The sequence below is a fragment of the Taudactylus pleione genome, unplaced genomic scaffold (genome assembly GCF_031769625.1).
Source record: "Taudactylus pleione unplaced genomic scaffold, aTauple2 ptg000018l, whole genome shotgun sequence".
Lineage (NCBI taxonomy): Eukaryota > Metazoa > Chordata > Amphibia > Anura > Myobatrachidae > Taudactylus > Taudactylus pleione.
This window is the reverse complement of record NW_028284420.1, coordinates 11,046,760-11,072,962: the sequence shown is the minus strand read 5'-3', so window position 1 is coordinate 11,072,962 and position 26,203 is coordinate 11,046,760. Positions and strand designations below refer to the sequence as shown.

The 26,203-nt window shown below is 44.3% G+C and overlaps 1 protein-coding gene across 1 annotated transcript in view; it reads left to right on the top strand.

The window, feature by feature from the left end:
* Positions 1-25,001, top strand: part of SYCP2 (synaptonemal complex protein 2) — a 457,471-nt gene extending 432,470 nt beyond the window's left edge. The window contains exons 39-44 of the mRNA XM_088482789.1: positions 20,192-20,286; positions 20,364-20,463; positions 20,752-20,810; positions 20,889-20,967; positions 22,031-22,087; positions 24,866-25,001. Of these exons, the coding sequence (XP_088338915.1) occupies positions 20,192-20,286; positions 20,364-20,463; positions 20,752-20,810; positions 20,889-20,967; positions 22,031-22,087; positions 24,866-24,937 (462 nt within the window). The 3' untranslated portion in view covers positions 24,938-25,001. The remainder of the gene's footprint in view (positions 1-20,191; positions 20,287-20,363; positions 20,464-20,751; positions 20,811-20,888; positions 20,968-22,030; positions 22,088-24,865) is intronic.
* The last annotated feature ends 1,202 nt before the right edge of the window (positions 25,002-26,203 follow it).

Genomic DNA, 26,203 nt, shown 5'->3' with positions numbered 1-26,203 from the left:
TTGTTGACCACATAAGCGCCAACATAAATCTGAAGTGGAAGTATAAATTGCGTGTAGACAGGTAGGAACCATGTACCAACGAAACTAGAGTTTGTAAGTGTTTTCCTTTATTCTTACAGATATGGAGCTCTTGGCAATCTCCAACCTAATTTCGGACCACTCCTCAGAGGTCAAAGGGGGTCATTCAGACCCGGTCGCAAGCACCGATGTGCTCGCAACCGGGACGATAGGTAGCCCTGCGCACGCTCAGTAGCCGCACTGCGCGTAAGCAAGCCCTGGAGCGAGAGAGAAACTCTCTCGCTCCGGAGCTCGCTACAAAAGGGGCGGCTGTCGATGTTGATTGACAGCTTGCCCCTTTTTGTAGGCGGGCCGCGGGGGTGGTTTCCAAAACGGAGGCGTTCCTTAATGAACGCCTACCGTTTTGTGGGCGGCCGCACTGACATCATCAGTGATGTCAGTGGGGAGCTTCCTGCTCCATTACAGCAGAAAGCTCCCTGGGGCTTGCGAGTGCCCAGACCCAACCTTAGGGTCTGGTCGCAAGCCCCGATGGTCGGAATGGTGATCACCATCGCGACCATCACCCTGGTCGCTAGCTAAGCTGTGGGTGGTAACCCACAGCTTAGCTTGTGACCAGCAGGCCGCACCAAAAAACAAGAAGCGCCCGCCCTCATTCAGAGAGAGCGATCGCTTCTTGCGACCGCCTCTGAATGAGGTCCAAAGCCTCGCCTGTGTCACGTTCCCAGGATAGCTCATGGGCTCCTTTGGAGGTTGGGTTGTGTGATAGTAGCAACTTATAAATGGTTGAGATAAGACCTCTAGAGGCTCGAGAGTGCCTTCATAAAGATTCTATGAGAAGACAAGTGATGGGTGGAGAGTTTGTCGAGAGGGAGTGATAGAAATGGCTAATTTCAAGGTATTGATAAAAAACTTTATGTGGGATGGAGAACCGAGTCTGTATACTAGCAAAATCAGGAAAGGTACGCAATGGAGCAATATCGAGAGGAAAGAGAATGTACTGACAGGTCCAGGAATGGAATAAACGGTGACTGATACCAGGGGGAAATGCAGGGTTGTTCCAGAGGGGGGTTAGTAAGGGATGGAGAGAGCGAAAACTATAAAATTTAGTACAAAAGTCCCATATGCGTATAGTGAAATGGACAGTCGGCAACAAAGTAACGGAAGTAGAGCGATTTATAGGTGAGCACCATAGAGTGCTGGATGGGGAATAGACCGATAAAATATCAGCCTCTATAGTAGTCCAAACCCTTTGTGCGGGAGGGGCGTGCCACTGTATACAAGATGCACCGCCCGAAAATATTTGATGAGGTCAGGAACCCCAACACCTCCGGATGTATGGTGTTTCTGAAGGAGGCGCAGCTTGACCCGTGGTTTTTTTCCACTCAGATAAAATCTAAGAGGTTTCTTTGAAGGTGTCTCAGTGTCTTCACAGGGATAGATATCGGAAGTGTCTGCCAAAGATGAAGACAGGGTAAAATGTTCATTTTAACTGCTGCCATGTGACCGAACCAAGATATGAATTGTTTTTACCAGACAGAGAGATCAGCTCTGATAGAGGAAAACAACCGAGGGAAGTTGGCTGCATATAATTCTGAGATAAACCCCTAAGTATTTAAGTTTGTGAGGCTGCCATCAGAATGTGTAATGTTGCTGGAGAAATGTGACGTCTGCTAAGGGAATATTAAGATCCAATATTTCAGATTTGTCGGCATTGATTTTGTAGTTAGAGTATCGGCCATAGGTATCTATTTCTTCAAATAAGCTGGGAAGTGAGTGTTGAGGGTCAGTTAAAGTCAGGATCACATCGTCAGCATATATTTGTGATCCAATCTACCAACGGTGACACCTGAGATGTTGTTTAATTGGATTTTGTCAGCTAGTGGTTCCATCACCAGAGCAAATAGGAGGGGAGAAAGTGGACATCCTAGACATGTGCCATTGCCGATGGTGAAATCTTCAGAGGATAGGCCATTCACCAGTACCAAAGCAGAGGGATTACGGTATAATGAGGAGATGCCATTACAGAGAAGGGTTTGATGTATAAAATGCCAGGCTACTCTATCAAAGGCTTTTTCGGCATCGAGAGCCACCACCAGTGCCGACAAAGAGCGTTTCTGTGTGAGGTGAATAAGATCAATGACGATGAGTATTGTCTGCAGCTTGTCTTTTGGGGATAGACACCACGTGGTCCAGATGAACCAGGGAGGGTAAGAGTGGAGCCAAACAGATAGCTAGTATTTTGGCAAACAATTTTATGTCAACGTTTAGAAGGGAGATCGGTCTATAATTACCCATTTCCAGAGGGTCACAATCCGGTTTAGGGATCACAATAAGGTTAGCTCTGGTGGTGGCTTCTCCAAGCAAATTACCCTCTAAAAGTGAGTTAAATAATGATTGAAGCATAGGGAGTAGATGCTCAGATAGCTTTTTGTAATAGAGACTAGTAAAACCATTTGGACCTGGTGCAGCATTGCGACAGAGCTGCTTAATGGCCTCAGTTATTTCTTCTTCTGTAATGGGGGAATTAAGGCCCTGATTCAGAGTCGGATGCTCTGAAAGAGCGCTCGCTTTGACTCAGGGCGTTTTTTTTTTTTTTTTCCGGGAGCGGCCTCCTGGCTGCTCGTATAGCTGTGGGTGACCACCCACGGCTATTGTGAGCAGCTAGGATGATGGTCGCGATGGTCAAGTCAATGGTAGGGTCTCGTGGCTGCAAGCCCCAGAGAGCTTCTGGCTCTAATAGAGCTGGAAGCTCTCCCACTGACATCACTGGTGATGTCAGTGGGGCCACCCACAAACGGCAGGCGTTCGCATGGGAATGCCTCCGTTTGTGAAGCCACCCCCACGCCGCGCCTCCAAAACTGTGTGAGCTGTCGATCAAAATCGACAGCCGCCCCCTTTTGGTGTGAGACCCAGAGCGACGGAGCGCCCGTTGCTAGCCGGATCTCGCGCATGCGCACGTCGGAGCCGGCTCCGGCGTGCGCATGCGCAGTGGCCTAACATCTACCTGTACGCGAGCGCATAGCGCTTGCGAGCGGGTCTGAATCAGGCCTAAGTGCGGTAAGTTGAGCCATAGACAATTTAGGAAGAGAGCAAGAGCTTAGGTACTGGTGAATATAATATCCCGATGGGGGGTATTAGTGAGAGTAGATGAGAGGTTATAGAGTGATGCATAAAAGTTGCGAAATTGTTTAGCCATCTCTTGCGGGTCATGGGTAATGGAACCATCTTGACACTTCAAGGCATGTATACGATTACGGGTGCGTTTGGCACGGAGCCTGTGCACTAAAAGTGAGTCTGCTTTATTGGATCTCTCATAAAACCGTTGTCGGACCCAAAGAAGTGTGTTTGCAGCTTTTTTAGATAGAATTTGTGAAAGTTGGCCTTTGGTAGCTAGAATTTTCAAATATGTACGTTTCTTTGGTTTACATTGATGGAGTTGAGTCAAGGAAGCGAGAGCATGTTCAAGTTCCGAGATACTTGCAATTTCAGCTTTCCGTTGGGCAGCTGACATACTAATAAGGTGTCCACGGATAGTATCTTTATGGGCCTCCCAGAGGGTAGAGGGAGCTATGTCAGGAGTGGCGTTGATGGTATAATAGTCGGTCAGGGCTTTTTTGAGGTAATCTAAGTTGGATTTTTAAACAATAATGAGTCATTGCAACGCCATTGAGGGGTGGGACTTGGCGATTATGGGACGGTTACTTGTATTTCCACTGCCGAGTGGTTGGACCAAGAAATGGGGAGTGTTTGAGCCCTGAGGAGTTTCTGAGTGGATGCACGGTCTACAAAGAAATAATCAATGCGCATGTATAATTCGTGGGAGGGGAATAGTGAGTATAACCTCTTGCTGAGGGGTATAAGACCCATCATGTGTCATAGAGATCATGGAGAGAAAGCTGTGAATGGAGACTTTTTGAAAGATTAGCATGGGCTGGGAGGGAGGCACCTCTGCGGGATCTATCCAGGGAGGGATTGAGAGTGGTGTTAAAGTCACCTCCTATAATTGTAAGACACTTTGGAAGACGAGCTATTTGGCTAAAGAAAGAGGAGTATAGGGAACCCTGCTGCACATTTGGGTCATAAACGGAGGCAAGTATAATGGTGGTTTGATTATAAGTGCCGGTAAGCAGAGGCGTCACTAGGGTTGGTGTCACCCGGTGCTGTAATGCACAGTGACACCCCCCTCCACAAAAAAAAAGTTGGGACAAAGGTGCGCAGGTCCGCGAACTCTGCCCCCTTACCAGTCTAGCAGTCACACTGTGCTCCTCCCAGAATGCAAGGCACACCCGGCGGGCGTGATGATGCCACGCCCGATATTCTGGGTAGCAGTGCTTAAATTGGTCCTTGAGACGTGGTGGAACAACCCCCTCCCCCCTCTCCCCCGACGATTTATCAAAAAAAGGACAGCGTGCGCCTAAGGCCTGTGCCACAAAAAAGGGGCGTGATCTCGAAAGAAAGGGGCATGGTCACACAATACTATCCCCAATTCAAATTATGTCACACAGTAGCACAATCGTATCCACATTACACCGCACATAGTGCTCCTGAGTCACATTACACCATCAAGTAGTGTCCCTTATTTATGTTCTGGCACACAGTAGTGCCCATTTTACACAACACCCACATTATTGACACTTATACACAATGCCAACAGTAGTAGTGCCCCTTATACAATGCCCACAGTAGTAGTGCCCATTATTCAATGCCACCTGTAGTAGTGCTCCTTATGCAATGCCCCCTGTAGCTGTGCCCATTATGCAGTTCCCCCTTTAGTAGTGCCCCCTATAGTTGTGCCCAATATGCAATGCCCCCTGTATTAGAGCCCATTATGCAATGCCCCCTGTATTATAGCCCTTTATGCAATGCCTCCTATATTAAAGCCCATTTTGCAATGCCTCCTGTATTAGAGCCCCTTACGCTGTGCCCCCAGTAGTGCCCCCTTATGCAGTGCCATCAGTAGTGCCCCTTATACAATACCCCCAGTAGCTACTCTTATGCAGTGCCCCTTATACAATACCCCCAGTAGTGCCCCTTATGCAGTGCCCTTATACAGTACCCCCAGTAGTGCTCTTATGCAATACCTCCATTAGTGCATCCAGACAGTAGTGCCCCCTTATACAGTACCCCCAGTAGTGCCCTTATGCAATACCTCCTCCAGTAGTGCCCCCTTATACAGTACCCCTAGTAGTGCTCTTATGCAGTGCGCCTTATACAATACTCCCAGTAGTGCCCCTTATAGACTATCCCAGGAGCTCCCCTTATGCAGTGCCCCCAGTAGTGCCCTTTTACTGTGCCCCCTTTACATTACCCCCAGTAGTGCCCCATATGATGTGCCCCCAGTAGTGCCCTTATACTGTGCCCTCTATAAAGTACCCCCAGTAGTGCCCCTATGCAGTAGCCCCAGAATGCCCCCAATAATGCCCCTTATGCTGTGCCTCCTCCACTGTGCATTACTACTTACCTTTCTTGAAGATGTCCAGGCTGGTTTGCAGTGAGGTGTCCGGGCGCGCTCCTCGTCTTCTCGGCTTGCCGCATGCTTGATGACGTCACCGCGACCGGCGTCCGGACCCACACACAGGCACAGAGAGATACTCTGTGCTTTGTGCCTATGTGTGGCTCTGGACGCCGGCTGCGGTGAGGGAATGAAGTGATCCCCGGCAGCGGCGGCGTTCAAGGCCATGATCGGCGGTGGTGCCGGGGAAGGGGGCAGACGTCTCTGTGGGTGGGGTGCAGCCCACGGGTGTGTGTGCTGCTGTTTTTGGTGTCACCCCCTTGAAGGGTGACACCCGTTGCGGGCCGCACCCCCCGCACCCCCCTTGTGACGCCACTGCCGGTAAGTATGATGAAGGGACCGTGTAGATCAGTGATGGAATCCTGGATAACAATAGGAAGGTCACGGTGTAACATGATAGCAGTGCCTCTACGTTTGGCTGACATGGAAGAATAATAAAAATGGGGATATTGTTTACATGTTAAGGAAGGATGGGGGGCTTTTAGGTGGGTCTCTTGCAGCATGACAATGTCAGGCTTGCGGCGTGAGAAATATTTGATAGCCATGGTACGTTTAGTAGGGGAGTTGAGGCCATTGACATTAAGAGTAAGGATGTTTAATTTCATGGTGAATAAAAGAGGTTTGAGCAGAAAAGAGATATGGGGACACACACCGACTGGTGGATAGAAAAAGATGGGAGCAAAAAGGAGATATAATAAAAAACATATGAAAAAGAAAAGAGAATAAGGGGAGGTAGAGGACCCGTTCCTAAGAAAAGGCTGGGTCTATCACGGAAAGGGAAGGTGTCGTGGAGACACTCCTTTCAGAGGGGAGCGTGGCACAAGCTCAGTAGGAAATAGAGAAGAAAAAGCATTAGGGGGTGTTGTTGTGAATGGTGACCAAGTGGTGAGAGGGCATAGTGTGGGAGCTCCTGAAAGGAACAAATAAAATAGAACATCAAGTGTGACAGAATAACGACTCGCCTTAAAGAATATAGAATAAATAAAAATAGAATAAATAAAGAAATAAAAATGATGGCTTAGTGACAACAGACATATTAAAATGAAATGAAACAAACATAACTTTGTACTCTTGAATACATAAAAACACATAGAAAACATTAATAAAGCACAAAGTGGAGTTAACTAAAGAGTGTAGCATAAGAGTAAATATTTAGATAGTGTCAACAAATGCAATGTCAAACAATTGTATATGCAATACAGTATAATTAGGTTGTCGTTCAATTATATAAAGTGTGACCTAAGGATAAGCCTATATATTGTATTTCGCACTACTTAAAGTGTATTATAAAGAGACATATATATAGAGTTAACAGGTATTTAGTAACAAACAATGGCATATATAAAACACTGTAAGTAGATCATCGTATGATGATGAAGAAAGCATATAATCGGAACTTAGAAATACAATACCAAATGGTACACAGTATATAATGGCAAGTTCGTTATCTCAAAGGCATAGTTATGTGTATAACATCCAGTGTAGGGAGTTGTCAAGCTGTAGACTATTCTGAAGTGGGTGCGGAAAGACTGGGAAAGTCAATCTGTTTCCGTAAGGCCTCAGGAAGATCATCTATGATGCCGAAAGTTTGAAGGAGTTGTAGCCTTGTGTGGGAGTCTTAACAACATGCGTTTATAGATCCAAGGACCAATAGGTCATATAAAATTAAACATTGTTTAACCTGTGAGAGCAAATACGTGGTGTACATGATTAAGTGCCCATGTGATCGGTTTTACATCGGGAAAACTATCCGCATGCTAAAGCAAAGGATGGCACTTCACCGTTCCTCGATAAAGAAAGCGTTTGTAAAAATCGATGGTAACACTCCACCTGTGGCAAAGCATTTAGTTGAAATGGGTCATAACCCTTTTGATTTTAAAGTCATGCCCATTGACTACATTCCGCCGTTTAAACGAGGAGGTGATCGCAATAAAACTCTGTTGCAACGTGAAAGTAGATGGATTTATGATCTTCAATCTGTTTCCACCATTGGTCTCAATGAGGAATTGCGTTTGACATGTTTTCTCTAGTCGAATGATCTTATAGTGAACTGATATAATCTGAGTTAATGTATCAACATGCATTATGTATATATAAGAGGATTTATGTTTGTTTGTCTTTTCACATTCACTGATTCCCCGGTACCCTGATGTTGTGAGGTTGCAGCATCGGTCTCCTCAACCAATGGTTATTTGGACAAGTCATGTAATATGATTTAATTGCTACTAGTTTTGACTTATGCGTTCCGGAGACAACCTTTTTTCTATGTGTGGAACGCACTGGATGCGGATGTGCGCTCCACTGTGGGAGGATGTTCCCTATGTGGAACTCACACGTGGTCTGTGTGAGACGCACGCGTAATAGGTGTGCGGACGCTGCTTCCGGTTTCACTTAGTGGTGAGCCGGAGCAGCTGCCGTGGGTTGGTGACGATGCTGCACCTTAGGTTACAGGTGAGTGCAGAGTGGGGATTGGTGATCAGTGATTGTGGGAGTGGTGACAGGTGACCGAACAGGTACTTGAACCCTGTAGGGATTCAGTATTATTGCGCTGCCCTTGGAAGAAGGTGCTTGTTAGCACCGAAACGGCTGTCGGGCGTATTGCTGCCGGTCCTCTGCCACAAATCCTCATATGTGACTGGATAAGTACTCTGTCTCTCTTTCAAATGGCACTTTTTGCACTATGACACTTTATTCAATGTGATTTGTTGGCATATATATATTGGATTACAAATATGAATACAATTATTCGAATTTGAAAAAGGTGTGCGGATTGTCTATTCTTGGACTTTGGATTTATATATATTATATATATATATATATATATATATATATATATATATATATAGAAGTCCAATGTCCAGCACTCACATCAAACATCAATACAGCAATGGGGTGCACACCAGCTGTTCCTCCTGGGTCCAGGGCTCTTCATCAAATATATAGTAAATGGAGATGGCACTCACCAGTATAATGCAGCTTATTTATTCCAAAAAAGTCATTAGTAGGCTTACATACAGGTAGCGACGTTTCGGTCCCCAAGTGGACCTTTTTCAAGCAATCAAGCCTTTACTTGCATAATGGCAAACGGGTATGACTCCCCTCAGCGTAAGATCCTACTTACCTGGTGCCCGCCTCGCCCTTAAATACCATCCTCATGGTGCTCTTGCCGCTCACACATCGCGTGCGTTCCACCCGGTGGAACGCATCACCCGGAAGTCGCTCCACTTCCGGACATGTGATATCCAGCTGACAATGCTGGATTAGTCCACACGCGGTGGAACGCATCACCCGGAAGTCACCTTGCTTCCTATCAGGTGATCAGCGTAAGTAAAGTATATGAGCTCAGACTATGATACAGGGCAACTACTGGCCACGCCCTTTTAGCGATCCTAGGGCTAACACTTATTACAGCAAAGTGTCACTGTACAAGCGGCAAGAGCACCATGAGGACGGTATTTAAGGGCGAGGCGGGCACCAGGTAATTAGGATCTTACGCTGAGGGGAGTCATACCCGTTTGCCATTATGCAAGTAAAGGCTTGATTGCTTGAAAAAGGTCCACTTGGGGACCGAAACGTCGCTACCTGTATGTAAGCCTACTAATGACTTTTTTGGAATAAATAAGCTGCATTATACTGGTGAGTGCCATCTCCATTTACTATATATATATATATATATATATATATATATATATATACACACATACACACTACCGTTCAAAAGTTTGGGGTCAATTCGAAATTTCCTTATTTTTGAAAGAAAAGCACTGTTTTTCCAATGAAGATAACAGTAAATGAATCAGAAATACACTCTATACATTGTTAATGTGGTAAATGACTATACTAGCTGCAAACGTCTGGTTTTTAAAGGAATATCTATATAGGTGTATAGAGGCCCATTTCCAGCAACCATCACTCCAGTGTTCTAATGGTACATTGTGTTTGCTAATCATGTTAGAAGACTAATGGATTATTTGAAAACCATTGTGCAATTATGTTAGCACAGCTGAACAAAGGTTTGCTCGTTAGAGGAGCTATAAAACTGGCCTTCCTTTGAGCTAGTTGAGTATCTGGAGCATCACATTTGTGGGTTTGATTATACTCTCCAAATAGCCAGAAAAAGAGAACTTTCATGTGAAACTTGACAGTCTGTTCTTAGAAAAGGCTATTCCATGCGAGAAATTGCCAAGAAACTGAACATTTCCTACAACGGTGTGTACTACTCCCTTCAGAGAACAGCACAAACAGGCTCTAACCAGTGTAGAAAGAGAAGTGGGAGGTCCCGGTGCACAATCGTGCAAGAAGACAAGTACATTAGAGTCTCTAGTTTGAGAAATAGACGCCTCACAAGTCCTCAACTGGCAGCTTCATTAAATGGTACCTGCAAACCGCCAGTGTCAATGTCTACAGTGAAGAGGCGACTCCGGGATGCTGGCCTTCTAGGCAGAGTGGCAAGAAAAAGCCATATCTGAGACTGGCCAATAAAAGGAAAAGATTAATATGGGCAAAAGAACACAGACATTGGACATAGGAAGATTGGAAAAAAGTGTTATGGACAGACGAATCGAAGTTTGAGGTGTTTGGATCACACAGAAGAACATTTGTGAGACACAGAACAAGTGAAAAGATGCTGGAAGAGTGCCTGACGCCATCTGTCAAGCATTGTGGAGGTAATGTGATGGTCTGGGGCTGCTTTGGTGCTGGTAAAGTGGAAGATTTGTACAAGGTAAAAGGGATTTTGAATAAGGAAGGCTATCACTCCATTTTGCAACGCCGTGCCATACCCTGTGGACAGCGCTTGATTAGAGCCAATTTCCACCTCCAACAGGACAATGACCCAAAGCACACCACCAAATTATGCAAAAACTATATAGGGAAGAAGCAGGCAGCTGGTATTCTGTCTGTAATGGAGCGGCCAGCACAGTCACCAGATCTCAACCCAATTGAGCTGTTGTGGGAGCAGCTTGACCGTATGGTACGCAAGAAGTGCCCCATCAAGCCAATCCAACTTGTGGGAGGTGCTTCAGGAAACGTGGGGTGAAATTTCTTCAGATTACCTCAACAAATTAACAGCTAGAATGTCAAAGGTCTGCAATGCTGTAATTGCTGCAAAAGGAGCATTCTTTGACGAAAGCAAAGTTTGAAGGAGAAAATTATTATTTCAAATAAAAAACATTGGCCCTCATTCAGAGCCATACGCTCTGAGCAGAGCGCACGCTCTGAATGAGGGCCGGGCTCCATTTTCATGGAGCGTCCTCCTGGACGCTCGTATAGCTGTGGGTCACCACCCACAGGCTATACGAGCGTGCTTTTTGATGGCCGCGATGGTCGAGACCATCGCGACCATCGAAATTGCGAGCCGGAGCCTGCGGTTGAGGTTTTCAACCGCAAGCTCCGGAGTGATTTTGGCTCTATCAGAGCCAAAATCACTCCCACTGCCATCACTAGTGATGTCAGTGGGCCGGCTTCTGACGGGAGGCGTTCCCGTGGGAACGCCCCCGTCAGGGAGGCACGCCCCCGGCACGCCCACCAAAGGGGGCGTGCTGTCAATCAACATTGACAGCACGCCCCCTTTGATCGGACACAACGAGCGAAGGACTTTCCTTCGCTCGTCGCGTCTGGCGCATGCGCACGACGGAGCTCCCTCCGTCGTGCGCATGCTCAGTGCATAACATCGACCCACTTGCGAGCGGACAGCCGCTCGCGAGTGGGTCTGAATCAGGCCCTTTATCCCTAACCTTGCCAATGTCTTGACTATGGCCCTCATTCAGAGCCACTCGCTAGCGGCAGTACGCTCGTTCCGAGCGATGTTCGCACATCTGCGCATGCGTACGGTTTTTAGTACGCATGCGCGAACCAGTCAGTGCGGCCGAAAATCATTTGTACGCAATATAGCGAGTGCCTGCTATTTTGAGTGACAGAATGAGGCGTATGTGGGTGGTAACAGGGGAAGGTGCTTGAAAACGGGGAGTGGAGATCCGTTCGCAGGCGTGCTTAAAGGTCAAAACGGGCGTTTTATGGGTGTGCATAATTAATATAGCAGCGTCAATGACCACGTCACTTGGTTTTTTTTAACTCAGAACTGCTCGCAAAATAGCGGTTGAAAAAACCAACCACAAGAATAGCGAGCAGTTCATATCCTGTTCGATGTACTCGATTAATCTAATAAATAGCGGACATGACGTATGGTGCGAGCGGCCAGGGGGCGTTTTTATGAAATAAAAGAGCGTATGTTTTGCTCGCTCGTTCAGACTTAGAGGTGTGAACAGACTGCAATGTGCGAACGGATCATTTGCATAACCACCCCTTGTTTTTGAACGAACGAACGCAAATAGCGAACGGCTCTGAATGAGGGCCTATGTGTTCTATTCATTTTGCAACTCATTTGATAAGTCAGTTTTCATGTAAAACACGAAAATTGTCTGGGTGACCCCAAACTTTTGAACAATAGTGTGTGTGTGTGTGTATGTATATGTATATATATATATTAGGGGTGAGCGGGTTCGGATTTCTGAAATCCGAACCCCCCCCGAGCCCCCCCGATCCGAGGCAGATCCGAGTCAGGCTCGACTTTTCCCGCCTGACTCGGATCTGAAATCGAGGCATAACGTCATCATCCCGCCTTCCGAGTCTCGCGGGTTTTGGAACCTATATAAGGTACCCGCGTCGGCGCCATTTTCTCACTCGGCTGTGGAGAGTGAAGAGGGAGGGTGGGAGTTAGGGCTGGCTGGGCTGTGTAGTGTAGTGTAGTGTAGTGCAGAGTAGTGTTGTGCTGTGCTGCGCTGTGCTGCTGTTGTCCACTACTTCAAAGTCCATAGGGGCTGGCTGTGTTGAGCTGTGCTGCTGTTGTTAATAGGGGCTGTGTCCACTACTTCAAAGTCCATAGGGGCTGGCTGGACTGTGTTGTGCAGTCAGTTCTCCATAGGGGCTGTGTCCACTCCAAAGTCCTGTGCAGTGTCCCAGTCCTAAAGGGGTGCTGTAGTGTTGTCCAGGGGGTGCTCTGTCCATCAGGGGTGCTCCCCCCAAGTGCTAAAAAAATTATATTTTTTGTGTGTTTATGAATTGTGTGTGCAGTAGCCGCACGTGCATCAACAAAGTAGTGCCAAGCGTGCGCCTGTGTCATAAGTAAAGGGCCAGCTGGCTTGACCGTTAAAGGGTGCTGTAACCCCAAAGTACACTCCAGTCCAAACCAAAAAAAAAAATGATTTTCTGTGTTTGTGAATTGTGTGCGCAGTAGCCGCACGTGCATCAACAAAGTAGTGCCAAGCGTGCGCCTGTGTCATAAGTAAAGGGCCGGCTGGCTTGACCGTTAAAGGGTGCTGTAACCCCCAAAGTACACTCCAGTCCAAACCCCAAAAAAAATTATTTTCTGTGTTTGTGAATTGTGTGCGCAGTAGCCGCACGTGCATCAATAAAGTAGTGCCAAGCGTGCGCCTGTGTCATAAGTAAAGGGCCGGCTGGCTTGACCGTTAAAGGGTGCTGTAACCCCCAAAGTACACTCCAGTCCAAACCCCCCAAAAAATTATTTTCTGTGTTTGTGAATTGTGTGCGCAGTAGCCGCACGTGCATCAACAAAGTAGTGCCAAGCGTGCGCCTGTGTCATAAGTAAAGGGCCGGCTGGCTTGACCGTTAAAGGGTGCTGTAACCCCCAAAGTACACTCCAGTCCAAACCAAAAAAAAAAATATTTTCTGTGTTTGTGAATTGTGTGCGCAGTAGCCGCACGTGCATCAACAAAGTAGTGCCAAGCGTGCGCCTGTGTCATAAGTAAAGGGCCGGCTGGCTTGACCGTTAAAGGGTGCTGTAACCCCCAAAGTACACTCCAGTCCAAACCAAAAAAAAAATTATTTTCTGTGTTTGTGAATTGTGTGCGCAGTAGCCGCACGTGCATCAACAAAGTAGTGCCAAGCGTGCGCCTGTGTCATAAGTAAAGGGCCGGCTGGCTTGACCGTTAAAGGGTGCTGTAACCCCCAAAGTACACTCCAGTCCAAACCAAAAAAAAAATTATTTTCTGTGTTTGTGAATTGTGTGCGCAGTAGCCGCACGTGCATCAACAAAGTAGTGCCAAGCGTGCGCCTGTGTCATAAGTAAAGGGCCGGCTGGCTTGACCGTTAAAGGGTGCTGTAACCCCCAAAGTACACTCCAGTCCAAACCAAAAAAATATATATTTTCTGTGTTTGTGAATTGTGTGCGCAGTAGCCGCACGTGCATCAACAAAGTAGTGCCAAGCGTGCGCCTGTGTCATAAGTAAAGGGCCGGCTGGCTTGACCGTTAAAGGGTGCTGTAACCCCCAAAGTACACTCCAGTCCAAACCAAAAAAAAAAATTATTTTCTGTGTTTGTGAATTGTGTGCGCAGTAGCCGCACGTGCATCAACAAAGTAGTGCCAAGCGTGCGCCTGTGTCATAAGTAAAGGGCCAGCTGGCTTGACCGTTAAAGGGTGCTGTAACCCCCAAAGTACACTCCAGTCCAAACCAAAAAAAAAAATTATTTTCTGTGTTTGTGAATTGTGTGCGCAGTAGCCGCACGTGCATCAACAAAGTAGTGCCAAGCGTGCGCCTGTGTCATAAGTAAAGGGCCGGCTGGCTTGACCGTTAAAGGGTGCTGTAACCCCCAAAGCACACTCCAGTCCAAACCAAAAAAAAAATTATTTTCTGTGTTTGTGAATTGTGTGCGCAGTAGCCGCACGTGCATCAACAAAGTAGTGCCAAGCGTGCGCCTGTGTCATAAGTAAAGGGCCGGCTGGCTTGACCATTAAAGGGTGCTGTAACCCACAAAGTACACTCCAGTCCAAACAAAAAAAAACATTATTTTCTGTGTTTGTGAATTGTGTGCGCAGTAGCCGCACGTGCATCAACAAAGTAGTGCCAAGCGTGCGCCTGTGTCATAAGTAAAGGGCCGGCTGGCTTGACCGTTAAAGGGTGCTGTAACCCCCAAAGTACACTCCAGTCCAAACCAAAAAAAAAATTATTTTCTGTGTTTGTGAATTGTGTGCGCAGTAGCCGCACGTGCATCAACAAAGTAGTGCCAAGCGTGCGCCTGTGTCATAAGTAAAGGGCCGGCTGGCTTGACCGTTAAAGGGTGCTGTAACCCCCAAAGTACACTCCAGTCCAAACCAAAAAAAAAAATATTTTCTGTGTTTGTGAATTGTGTGCGCAGTAGCCGCACGTGCATCAACAAAGTAGTGCCAAGCGTGCGCCTGTGTCATAAGTAAAGGGCCGGCTGGCTTGACCGTTAAAGGGTGCTGTAACCCCCAAAGTACACTCCAGTCCAAACCCAAAAAATATATATTTTCTGTGTTTGTGAATTGTGTGCGCAGTAGCCGCACGTGCATCAACAAAGTAGTGCCAAGCGTGCGCCTGTGTCATAAGTAAAGGGCCAGCTGGCTTGACCGTTAAAGGGTGCTGTAACCCCCAAAGTACACTCCAGTCCAAACCAAAAAAAAAAATTATTTTCTGTGTTTGTGAATTGTATGCGCAGTAGCCGCACGTGCATCAACAAAGTAGTGCCAAGTGTGCGCCTGTGTCATAAGGAAAGGGCCAGCTGGCTTGACCGTTAAAGGGTGCTGTAACCCCCAAAGTACACTCCAGTCCAAACCAAAAAAAAAAATTATTTTCTGTGTTTGTGAATTGTGTGCGCAGTAGCCGCACGTGCATCAACAAAGTAGTGCCAAGCGTGCGCCTGTGTCATAAGTAAAGGGCCGGCTGGCTTGACCGTTAAAGGGTGCTGTAACCCCCAAAGCACACTCCAGTCCAAACCCAAAAAAAAATTATTTTCTGTGTTTGTGAATTGTGTGTGCAGTAGCCGCACGTGCATCAACAAAGTAGTGCCAAGCGTGCACCTGTGTCATAAGTAAAGGGCCGGCTGGCTTGACCATTAAAGGGTGCTGTAACCCACAAAGTACACTCCAGTCCAAACCAAAAAAAACATTATTTTCTGTGTTTGTGAATTGTGTGCGCAGTAGCCGCACGTGCATCAACAAAGTAGTGCCAAGCGTGCGCCTGTGTCATAAGTAAAGGGCCGGCTGGCTTGACCGTTAAAGGGTGCTGTAACCCCCAAAGTACACTCCAAACCAAAAAAAAAAAATGTTTTCTGTGTTTGTGACTTGTGTGCACTGTGGCTACACGTGCATCAACAAAGGAGCAGCGCCAAGCGTGCGCCTGTGTCCCATAAGTAAAGAGCCGGCTGGCTCATTTCTTAAAGGGTGGTGTAACCCTCAAAGTGCACTACTCTCCAGCAAAAATAAAAAAATATTTTCTGTGTTTGTGTGCGCTTTAGCCGCACGTATATATCAATATAACATAAATGGAGGACCAAACTTTCTCCGATAATAATATAATAGGGAAAGATCAAGAACCACTTCCTCCTAGTGCTATTGCTGCTGCTGGGAGTTGTTCATCATCCCAGAGAGGTAGTAGGAACATCACTACTTTTACTAAACAATTGACCCTCCGACAGTCCCTAGCGATGAGGATGAAGTACGACAGCAGTCATCCTAAAGCAAAACGTATAACTGAGGCCTTGACTGCTATGTTGGTGTTAGACGTGCGTCCGGTATCCGCCATTAGTGCAGTGGGATTTAGACAATTGATGGAGGTAGTGTGTCCCCGGTTCCAAATCCAGTCTAGATTCCACCTGCATCCTCAAAGCAGCAGCGACAAGTGTGCGTCTGTCTGTTAAAGGGTGGTGACACCCTCAAAGTGTGCTACACAAACAATAAAAATATTGTTCTTTTTTTTTTGGTCTTTGTGAAATGTGTGGGCTGTAGCCGCACCTGCATCCTTAAAGCAGCAGTGACAAGCGTGCGTCTGTCTGTTAAAGGGTGGTGACACCCTCAAAGTGTGCTACACAAACAATAAAAATATTGTTCTTTTTTTTCCTGTCTTTGTGAATTGTGTGGGCTGTAGCCGCACTTGCATCCTCAAAGCAGCAGCGACAAGCGTGCGTCTGTCTGTTAAAGGGTGGTGCAACTCTCAAAGTGCTCCAAAAAATAAAAAATCTATTTTTTTAATGTGTTTGTGACTTGTGTGCGATGTAGCCGCACTTGCATCCTCAAAGCAGCAGCGACAAGCGTGCGTCTGTCTGTTAAAGGGTGGTGACACCCTCAAAGTGTGCTACACAAACAATAAAAATATTCTTCTTCTTTTTTCTGTCTTTGTGAATTCTGTGGGCTGTAGCCGCACCTGCATCCTTAAAGCAGCAGCGACAAGCGTGCGTCTGTCTGTTAAAGGGTGGTGACACCCTCAAAGTGTGCTACACAAACAATTAAAATATTGTTCTTTTTTTCCGGTCTTTGTGAAATGTGTGGGCTGTAGCCGCACCTGCATCCTTAAAGCAGCAGCGACAAGCGTGCGTCTGTCTGTTAAAGGGTGGTGACACCCTCAAAGTGTGCTACACAAACAATAAAAATATTCTTCTTTTTTCTGTCTTTGTGAATTGTGTGGGCTGTAGCCGCACTTGCATCCTCAAAGCAGCAGCGACAAGCGTGCGTCTGTCTGTTAAAGGATTACATCGGTGACAGCATCCAAGTAGGCATGTCAGACAGTCCGTACCTGTACTGGCAGGAAAAAGAAGCAATTTGGAGGTCCCTGTACAAACTGGCTCTATTTTACCTGAGTTGTCCCCCCTCCAGTGTGTACTCCGAAAGAGTGTTTAGTGCAGCCGGGAACCTTGTCAGCGAAAGGCGTAGGAGGTTGCTTCCACAAAATGTGGAGAAGATGATGTTCATAAAATGAATTATCAACTCTTCCAGGGAGACCAGCCTCCAGAACGTACAGAGGGACCTGTAGTTCCAGCGGGGACGAATTAATACTCTGTGAGGATGAGGATGTACACACTGAAGAGGGTGAGGAATCGGTGGATGAGGATGACATCTTGCCTCCATAGAGCCAGTTTGTGCAGGGACAGATTAATTGCCAGCTTGTTTTGTGGGGGCCCAAACGAACCAATCATTTCAGCCACAGTTGTGTGGCAGACCCTGGCGCTGAAATGATTGGTTTGTTAAAGTGTGCATGTCCTGTTTATACAACATAAGGGTGGGTGGGAGGGCCCAAGGACAATTCCATCTAGCACCTCTTTTTTTTCTTTGCATTATGTACTGTTTGGGGCCTAGTTTTTCAAACTGCCATCCTGTCTGCCACTGCAGTTTCACGCCTAGATGGGTCACGTGTTTGTGCCGCCCACTCGTGTCGCTTAGCATAGTCATCCAGCTACCTCGGTGCAACCTTTTGGACATAAAAACACTATTGTGAGGTGTGAGGTGTTCAGAATAGACTGGAAATTAGTGGAAATTAAGGTTATTGAGGTTATTGAGGTTAATAATAGCATAGGAGCAGAAAAACCTACAAATTCTGTGATTTTAGCTGTTTTTATGCTTTTTTTCAAAAAAATACAGATCCAAAACACAAAACTCAGAACCCAAAACACGGAAGGGTGGTTTTGGCAAAACCAATCCAGATCCAAAACACGAAGAAAGATCCAGATCCAAAACCAAAACACGAAAAGTGGCCGGTGCACACCCCTAATATATATATATATACACATATATATACAAGATAACAACTACACAAGAGTCCGGCTCTCCCTTAAAAAAAAAAATTCTAGGCCGGGTGCCTGCACATAAATAAACAACTATACTCCACCAGACGATGCAGCACTCCTGGCTCACAATAATCACAGGATCAACGGCATGAGTGACAACGTTTCCGTGCCCTTTTTATTAATGTGGCACTTTCGTCAGGTCTAACAAACATTATAGTGTATCAGCACCTACACTAAGTGTATCAGCACCATGTGGATGCCGTCTGCCAGACATGAGACCTTCCACAGTGATAATGACGTCATCACGATAGGACCAATTCAGTCCGACCGGAGCGTCATCAGAGTGCACCCCATCACCATGACAACACTATAAAGAGCTTTTATAGAAAGAGCATTGGTTCCGCCCACAGGGCATGTGCACTCTGTGCGGGCGCACTGGCCGCACCACTCTAGTTAGCTCTATCTGTATACATCATATATCACATATCCTTTCAGCAACATTCATTCTTGTGCCTTGAAAATGTGCAGGCATTTTAGTAGCCTATTTTGGAGAGATCACATTTTGTTTATTTGTGTTATTTTTTTTATAGCAAAAGTGCTTTTACACTTTCTGTAACACATGTAATGCTGAAAATGCATAATTTTAATTTTATGTTCTGTGTACCCGCCAAATAATTAATCAAATAGTTGATGAGGTTGCAAAGATGTTTATTAAGTTCACTGCAGTCACTGAGATGTGAAAACATCACCAAGAGAGATTAGAACACAACACGGGATTCTCTTATTATACAGTATTCTCTCAGGGACTGATGCGAAAGTAGTGTTTAGTGCAGTGAAAGCACTTATGACATTAGCATCTTGCTTCCACACCCTTGCTAATGATCTTCATGTGAGGTATCATGCCATTTATAATGCTGACAGTCCTGGTACAGCACCCATACTACAGGTATGGGCAAACAGCACCTAGTAATGTACGCCAAGCTAGTCCCTCAGAGCTCAGGCTATTACAGTAGCTCAGAACAAGGACAGTACAAAGTGATCCTGAGTCAGGGTTCACAGCGCACAGCAGAAGTAGGCACATTATAGTGACAGTAGCTGAAGGTGTGACAGATTAAAACAATGTATTGTAATCTTTTCAATAGATTATTTTTAACTGTTCTTTTATTATAGTGATACTGTAAAATAAAAGTAATAAGTGCATCGGATATATTTAAATATGTTTTTCTCTGATTATGATACACAAAAATGAGATTTAGTCCAGAGATATGTATTGAAACGTATATATGACAAAATGTTAATTGATGAAGAGATGCCCTGAGGGAATTCCCCATCTCTACTGTTGGAATAATTTGCATTCTTAGCACAGAGATGAGAAACATTTTCTGCCAGGCAACGGAAACAAAAACTTGATCATGAAAAATACAAAATTCTAATTAAAATCTCCAATTCATTATAATGTGAAATATAAATGCAACACTTTGCAAAGTTTAAGCAATTAGATAAATTATTTAATTTGGTTTTGCACCATCTTTGCATAATCTGAACAGTAGTATCCACTGGTAAATGATTCTGACTATGGACTGTATTCAATTAGACTCAAAAAGTCGGACACTTTTCGCCTATTGTACTTTCCGGAAAATAGTCCAGTCAAATTTGGGGTACTTGAAAATGTGTGCTAGCATATTTTTGTGTCTCTAAAGTGCACTTTTAAAAAATGTGAAAAATCCACCTGCTGCATGCACCTGCAATTCTAAAAACACCTGTCCCATCCATACAGACCCCATACAGGGGGTGTCCAAAGGGTTCTGAAACAATCCCCCACATTTGCACCCTGCCATTCATTGGAGAAACTTTTCCGCTTGTTTCAGTGCATTGATTTTCCGCTTAGGCGAATTGGTCCCGGAATTGAATTTGGAGAAAAGACGCAAATAGGCAAAACTTTTTCGCCGATCGCGGCTTTTCGTCTCTAATTGAATCCGGCTCTAAGTGTTGAGAGCTTTACATGGGAAACAGCTTAGCACAATAGACTCCCTTTATGATCAACTATGACCCAGTACCACTGAGCCATTCTAATTTATTGATTTTAAAATCTATATTAAAGACATTAAATTTCTTGAATTGTTTCAGAATCGTTCCAAAAAAATGGATTGCTTCACAAAGCATTCACTGAAGTCCGCTCAGAAACACCTGACCTCAATGGATGTCCAAGTAAAGGAATGCAGGTTAGTTCTGGCCTGGGGCCTTTTTCTCTGCGCTGAGTACAGGACTGTAAAGCTCATTTCCACTCTCCCTGCTCTAGAACTACGCATCTGGAATTATTTCAACAGACTGTGTTAGAAGAGTTCGAGAGCTTTGAAAAAGATTCCCAGACTCTAAAACAGATGGAAAAAGAATTCACAGTAAGAAATATTTTAAAAAGTAAATACCCTCATACGCATCCACTTTCGTATGCATCCATTAACGGAAAAGCTGGCATTGTATTATTTTCCTGGTTCTGCTTACACAAGCTAATAATGTAAGATTATAGATAAATATGTTCACATAACCTCTATGGTAAAAAAAGAAAAAAACAGATCTCTCTCCTCCATAACCCACATCCACTTTTGTCAATATGCCACTACAGTGATAAGATGAGACCTCTGGTCATATCAGCAGCTTTTCATCCTTCATTTATTTATTTCTTTTAGAATTTCTGGAACAAACAGACACAAACGTTAAGCTTCTATCACAAAAATGAACAAAGAAGGTAAGTAAGCTTCCATGCTGTGGTGTAAAGGTTTAAGTATTTTCCACCACTAACTATACTAATATGGTCTAATTTTAGGATGCATTGTCTCAAGGCTTCATTTCAAAAGAATGTTTCCCACAGTACTGACTATGAAGAGAAGATTTATAACTCTGAAGTATGTAACACTATATATACCACTAAAAATAACTCTCAAACTCCACTTCCTTTAAATGTGAAAATGTAGTCAATGTCCAAACAAACACCTGTTCACAGTGTACTAGGGATCCATTGAATCGTATGGTGTGCGGGTTACCTCAAGGAATATCCTACTGTTTTTAATAGCAGCTTATTTGTGTCATGTTCTGTATAGGAAGCAGCACTATGTGACAAGGTGCTGCTATGGAAAAACCCTAGGAGAAAGATTTTTGGAATATACAAAATTAAAAGCAATTAATCAAAGGGATATTTTCTTATGGAAATATAGAACACAATTCTATAAATGTATGTCAATATATAAGTAATAATAAAATAGAATACTAGGATTTTTAGAAGGGTTTTGCTCCTTGCAATATTAAAATTTTTTAAACACGACCTCAATGTTTTGCCATACTAATACTTTGGTGGCGTTCCCTACCTCTTTTATCACCAACGGTATTTAATTCAGCAGGCTTCCTCTCTCACCCTAAATAGGTGATTCATAAGACTGTCCAGCAGAGGCTCCCACTAATTAAATATACTGGGATCCTGCTGAATTGAGCATAAGGTGGAATCTACAGGTAGTGGACCGCCTCCAAAGTACTAATGTGAGGACAATCTAAGAAGCCAGCCCATGCACCCATTACAAACTACCCATGTCTATACATAGCACTTTAAGCAATTCATTAACACAGAATAAAAATGCATCTTGCAGATACTGATTGATTGCTATTTTGAACATATTTATTACATTTCCCTGTATGTGTACTGTGCAATTTGGTTGCTAAATACTCCATGAACTTCCTGTCATTGCCATTTCAACACACTTTCTGAAATTATGTAACATTATTAGTCTATTTCCCAATTATTTTTTTTGTCCACTCTGATTTTGCTTCATTTATGATATTTTCGTGCCTTTATCATTATAGCCTATTGGTTAGTTAATAATTGTTCCTATAAATAAAATGTATTTAGCTGTGTACATGGGAGAGACAGGGCTTATTACAAATTGTAATACTATTGTATTATTTTTCTTTACATAGATGCATATCATGAAAGAGAATATGAGGACCGTCCAAGAACGACTTTTGAAAGAAATGGTAATTTCCTCAATGTGAAATATTTGTTCGTTAGTAATAATAATAAACTTGTAGCACACTTTTACTACCCATTGTGCAGAGGAAATATACCGCTGTATTCCTCCAGTCACTGCTTGTAGATGTAATGTCATTGCAAAATAAATCTATTGTATTCCGAGGAATATGACATGTGCTATAAAAAAAACACCATATTATTCTTCTTGTATGTGGTTTGAATAACGACCTTCAAATTAAATGATCCCATCACCAACACTTTTCCTCTAGGTGGCGCCTAATAGCTTTTTTCTTGTATGCACAAGTGAGTGACCATATTGAGTGATTAATAGTCAGTGTGCGAAATGCTAGAATGTTACATGACTATCTGAATACGTTTTAACTCATGCCCATTTATCCAGGCACAGTGAATTGACAGTTGCATTTGAAACACTTTATTATCTACACAATGACAGGGTGTTGTTGTAACAGCTCTCTAAGAAATATTTTGAAACAAATGTGTGAGGTAGAATCTGGAACATAGGGACATTCAGGTGCAGCTGCCCAGGGGCGTATTTATAGTGAGTGTAGGGTGTGTGGTGCACACGGGCCCCTGGATCCTGGGGATCCCACACTGCACCCAGATTTGTTTATACTTACCTCTCTGCCCTCTTCAGAGTGTTGCTCTGCAGAGCAGCAAAAATCACAGGGTACATGGTGGCGGCCATTTTCCCTGTGACTCACGCATGCACAACAAAGAGGTCTCCGGGAATAAGGTGCAGGCGCCTTTTTCCGGAGACCTGCGCATGTGCAGTAGATTCTGTCATTAAGTCAGAATCTACTGCACCCTGTGTGCTGTAAGAGAGGAGGGGGCCCAAACGGAGGCTGCACACTGCCCCCTCCTCTTAAAACGCCCCTGTAGCTGCCAATGTAGAAACTGCTCAGAGATTAAGCCAGCCTCACATCATCTACGCCTGTATATGTAAGACGTCGCTATAGTCTTCTGGTTGCAAATCTGAGGTAAAGTCGAAGGCACAGCCATTATGCTTAAGACAATGCCACCACATGCTCATTACACTCTTCTGGTGGGGAAGCTTTCCCAACAAGTTCAGGCATTGTTTAATATGATTTATTTCCCTCTGTTTAGATCATTGAAACTATGCAATAGATCACATTATGGGGTAGATTTACTAAAGCTTCGTAAACAGTCAAGTGTTATCCATAGCAACCAAGAAGATTCTGTCTATCACGTTCTAGAAGTTAATAGAGAAATGATAGCTAGAAGCTCATTGGTTGTCATGGACATGGGCGTAGCTACAGTGGATGCAAGAGGTGCTATTGCTATGGGGCCCTAGAATGAGCTCATATAGTTGTCTACCAAGTTCTAGAAATTTCTAAGAAATTTTGTCTGGTCCATTGCCCAGGCCTGAAAAGGGGACTCAGTGATCTCTCCCTCTCATTAAAGTTTCACACTGATAAGATCCATCTCCCACACTCCTGTTTCATGTTCACAGACACAGCTGAGCTAATCTGTAAGCCCAGCACTGTCAGAGACTAGGTTTCTCCTTGTTTACAGCATTTGTGAAGATGGGGGATGGGAACTGAGCTACGAGATTAGGACTGTCCCAGAAAGGGATAGTGGGCCTAAATTAAGAAGATCACCACTCAAAGTGGAATTTCCTACATTAGGAAGTATCCCCCTCAATGAGTAGCTGGTTGGTCAATTCCCACTGTGTGGCATGTGTACTGGCAGCAGTACAGTGTGTCATATATGAACTTATGGCACTGTGGTATAATGTGAACTAGGGCACTACTATGGAGAATTAAACTAGGTCACTATTACTGTATGGTGCATAAAATTAACTAGGGCAATACTGGGGCATAAAATGAACGACTGTGGACAGAGGTATCTCTCTAGAAGCATTGGGATGGGCCCCCTTCAAAATGTTATTAATGGACTCACAAAGTTCTGGCTATGCCCCATGTCAGGTCCAACACCTCCATTTGTCTGTTTCAGAAGCTTTAGTAAATCTACCCCTTATTGTAATAAGCCAGCCTGAAACATTTTTAGAGTGGTTTAAAAAAGTAGCAATGCTGGCCCCAGAATTGCAGATCTGGTCATTAAGCCAGATCACAAAACTACCAAAACTGCGGGACCCTCTACCACTGAGTATATATGCAGATTAGGAACATGATGCAAAGTTGGTTTTATACTGCTGAAAAGTATGCACTAAAAAACTGTGTATATTCCCCCATATGCAGAGTTGTATGCATCTCAAGATGCATACACCTTACTACTAGTCATCATAATCATCAGTGTGTACGCACCTACCATATGCCCCAGTTTACATTCCTTGCATTTGCTTGTACACCCTGACTGAACTTTGTCTAGATGGAATACAATGGATATGTGTACAACTCTGTATTGCATGTACTTGTATGGGCCCAGTTCTGAATATGAGCACTGCAAAGTAAAGCAAAATATGCTTCACAAATGGGCATATATTCAACTCTGTGTCAGTCCCTTAGTTCTTCTAGCATATTCATTGCTCCTCTTTGAATTGCATTCAGACAAAACATTCGTTTTGGCCACTTGCATGAAGCAATGTGGGGCTGTTTGTTCAGAATTTGGTGTTCATTACAGTGAATAGTGGGTCTCCAAGCAAAATGGTGCCAAGCTAACTACTACTAAAATTATTGGGATGGAACAGGTTATGGTAAAATTCTGCCAGCCAAAGATAATTGAAATTGAAATTTGTCAGCTATAAATAATGAGACACGTATATTTCCTTTACTTTGTAACAGCAAGAAGAGGAACTTCTCAGTGTACGAAGGGGACTTCAATCTCTCTTCATGACAGGAGCAGGTCCCTTTTAAAACCAATACAGTATATTGTGCTAGAAATGCAATGACATGTCAAGGTTCTAAACAAGCAGAATGTGTGCAGTTTTATCCACTAATGATAGATTTTTGTTTCATTCTTGTCTTTTTTGTTGATTTTGCTCATTATTGTTAATTAGAAAAGTGTACTTTTAGTATAACTTACCAGTATTTTCTTTAAGATGTGTATAAATTGAAAACACCTTTTATGCATTGATTGATACTGCATTGCAAGCCATGTTCCTTTACAACCCTACTGGAAATATAGTTTATAAGGATTCTTGTTCCAATTAAATTGTTTACAAATAAAAACAGATTTCATGTAGTAATGAACATCAGTTTTCTGTCCCTTTCCAACAAGTATGTACAGTAGGCAATGTAGGCAATATTCACTTGTCATCAGAGATCCTTGAAATTAAACTTTAGACCTAATTACTACTGACTTTTGTATATTATATCTCTCTTTATTTGAAAGTTTGTGTATATTTTCTAAATATAATTTGGTTTCATTATACATAGATCACAAGAACATGACCATGTTGTTTAGACTAAGTAATGACAATGGCTTGCATTTATGTGATATGATTATTCCCGGAATGCACTATTATTTACTTCCATTACATTTGTTGGTAGGGTATGTAGTTAGGAAGCCGGCGGTCGAAATGCCGACTGCCAGCTTCCCGACTGTGAAATCCCAGCATGGGACTAATGATAGGCGTCTGAATAACGACGCCTATCATCAGCCCCACGCCGAAATCCCGACACCCAGTATACTGAACATAGGTAAGCCAGACGTTGGGACCTGTTAGGTTATCCGCGGGGGGTGGTGGTTAGGTTTAGGGACTAGGTGGGTTAGGCTAGGGGAAGGGGGGGTTAGGGTCAAGCACCCCCGAAGGGAGGTTAGGGTTAGGCACCCCACTGGGAGAAGTAGGTTTAGGGAGCGGGGGTTAGGTTTAGGCACCTCTGTGGGGAGGTTAGGGTTAGGCACTCAGGGGGGAGGTTAGAGTTAGGCACCCCTAAGAGAGGGTTGGGGGGGGGAGAGAGGGGAGGGTTAGGATACTTACCAGGCACCGTCTGGATCTTCATGTGCCGGACTTCCTGTATCGGTATTTCATCCACCGGACTTAGGTTCGGCGGTATGTCATACCGATTCCGTTGGTAGCAATGCTTGAATTTTCAATACTTTTCATTCCGTTAAGTACAGTCTGACATGTACTGCCCAGGATGTTTAATTGATAGTAAAAATTAACATCTTGAGATATT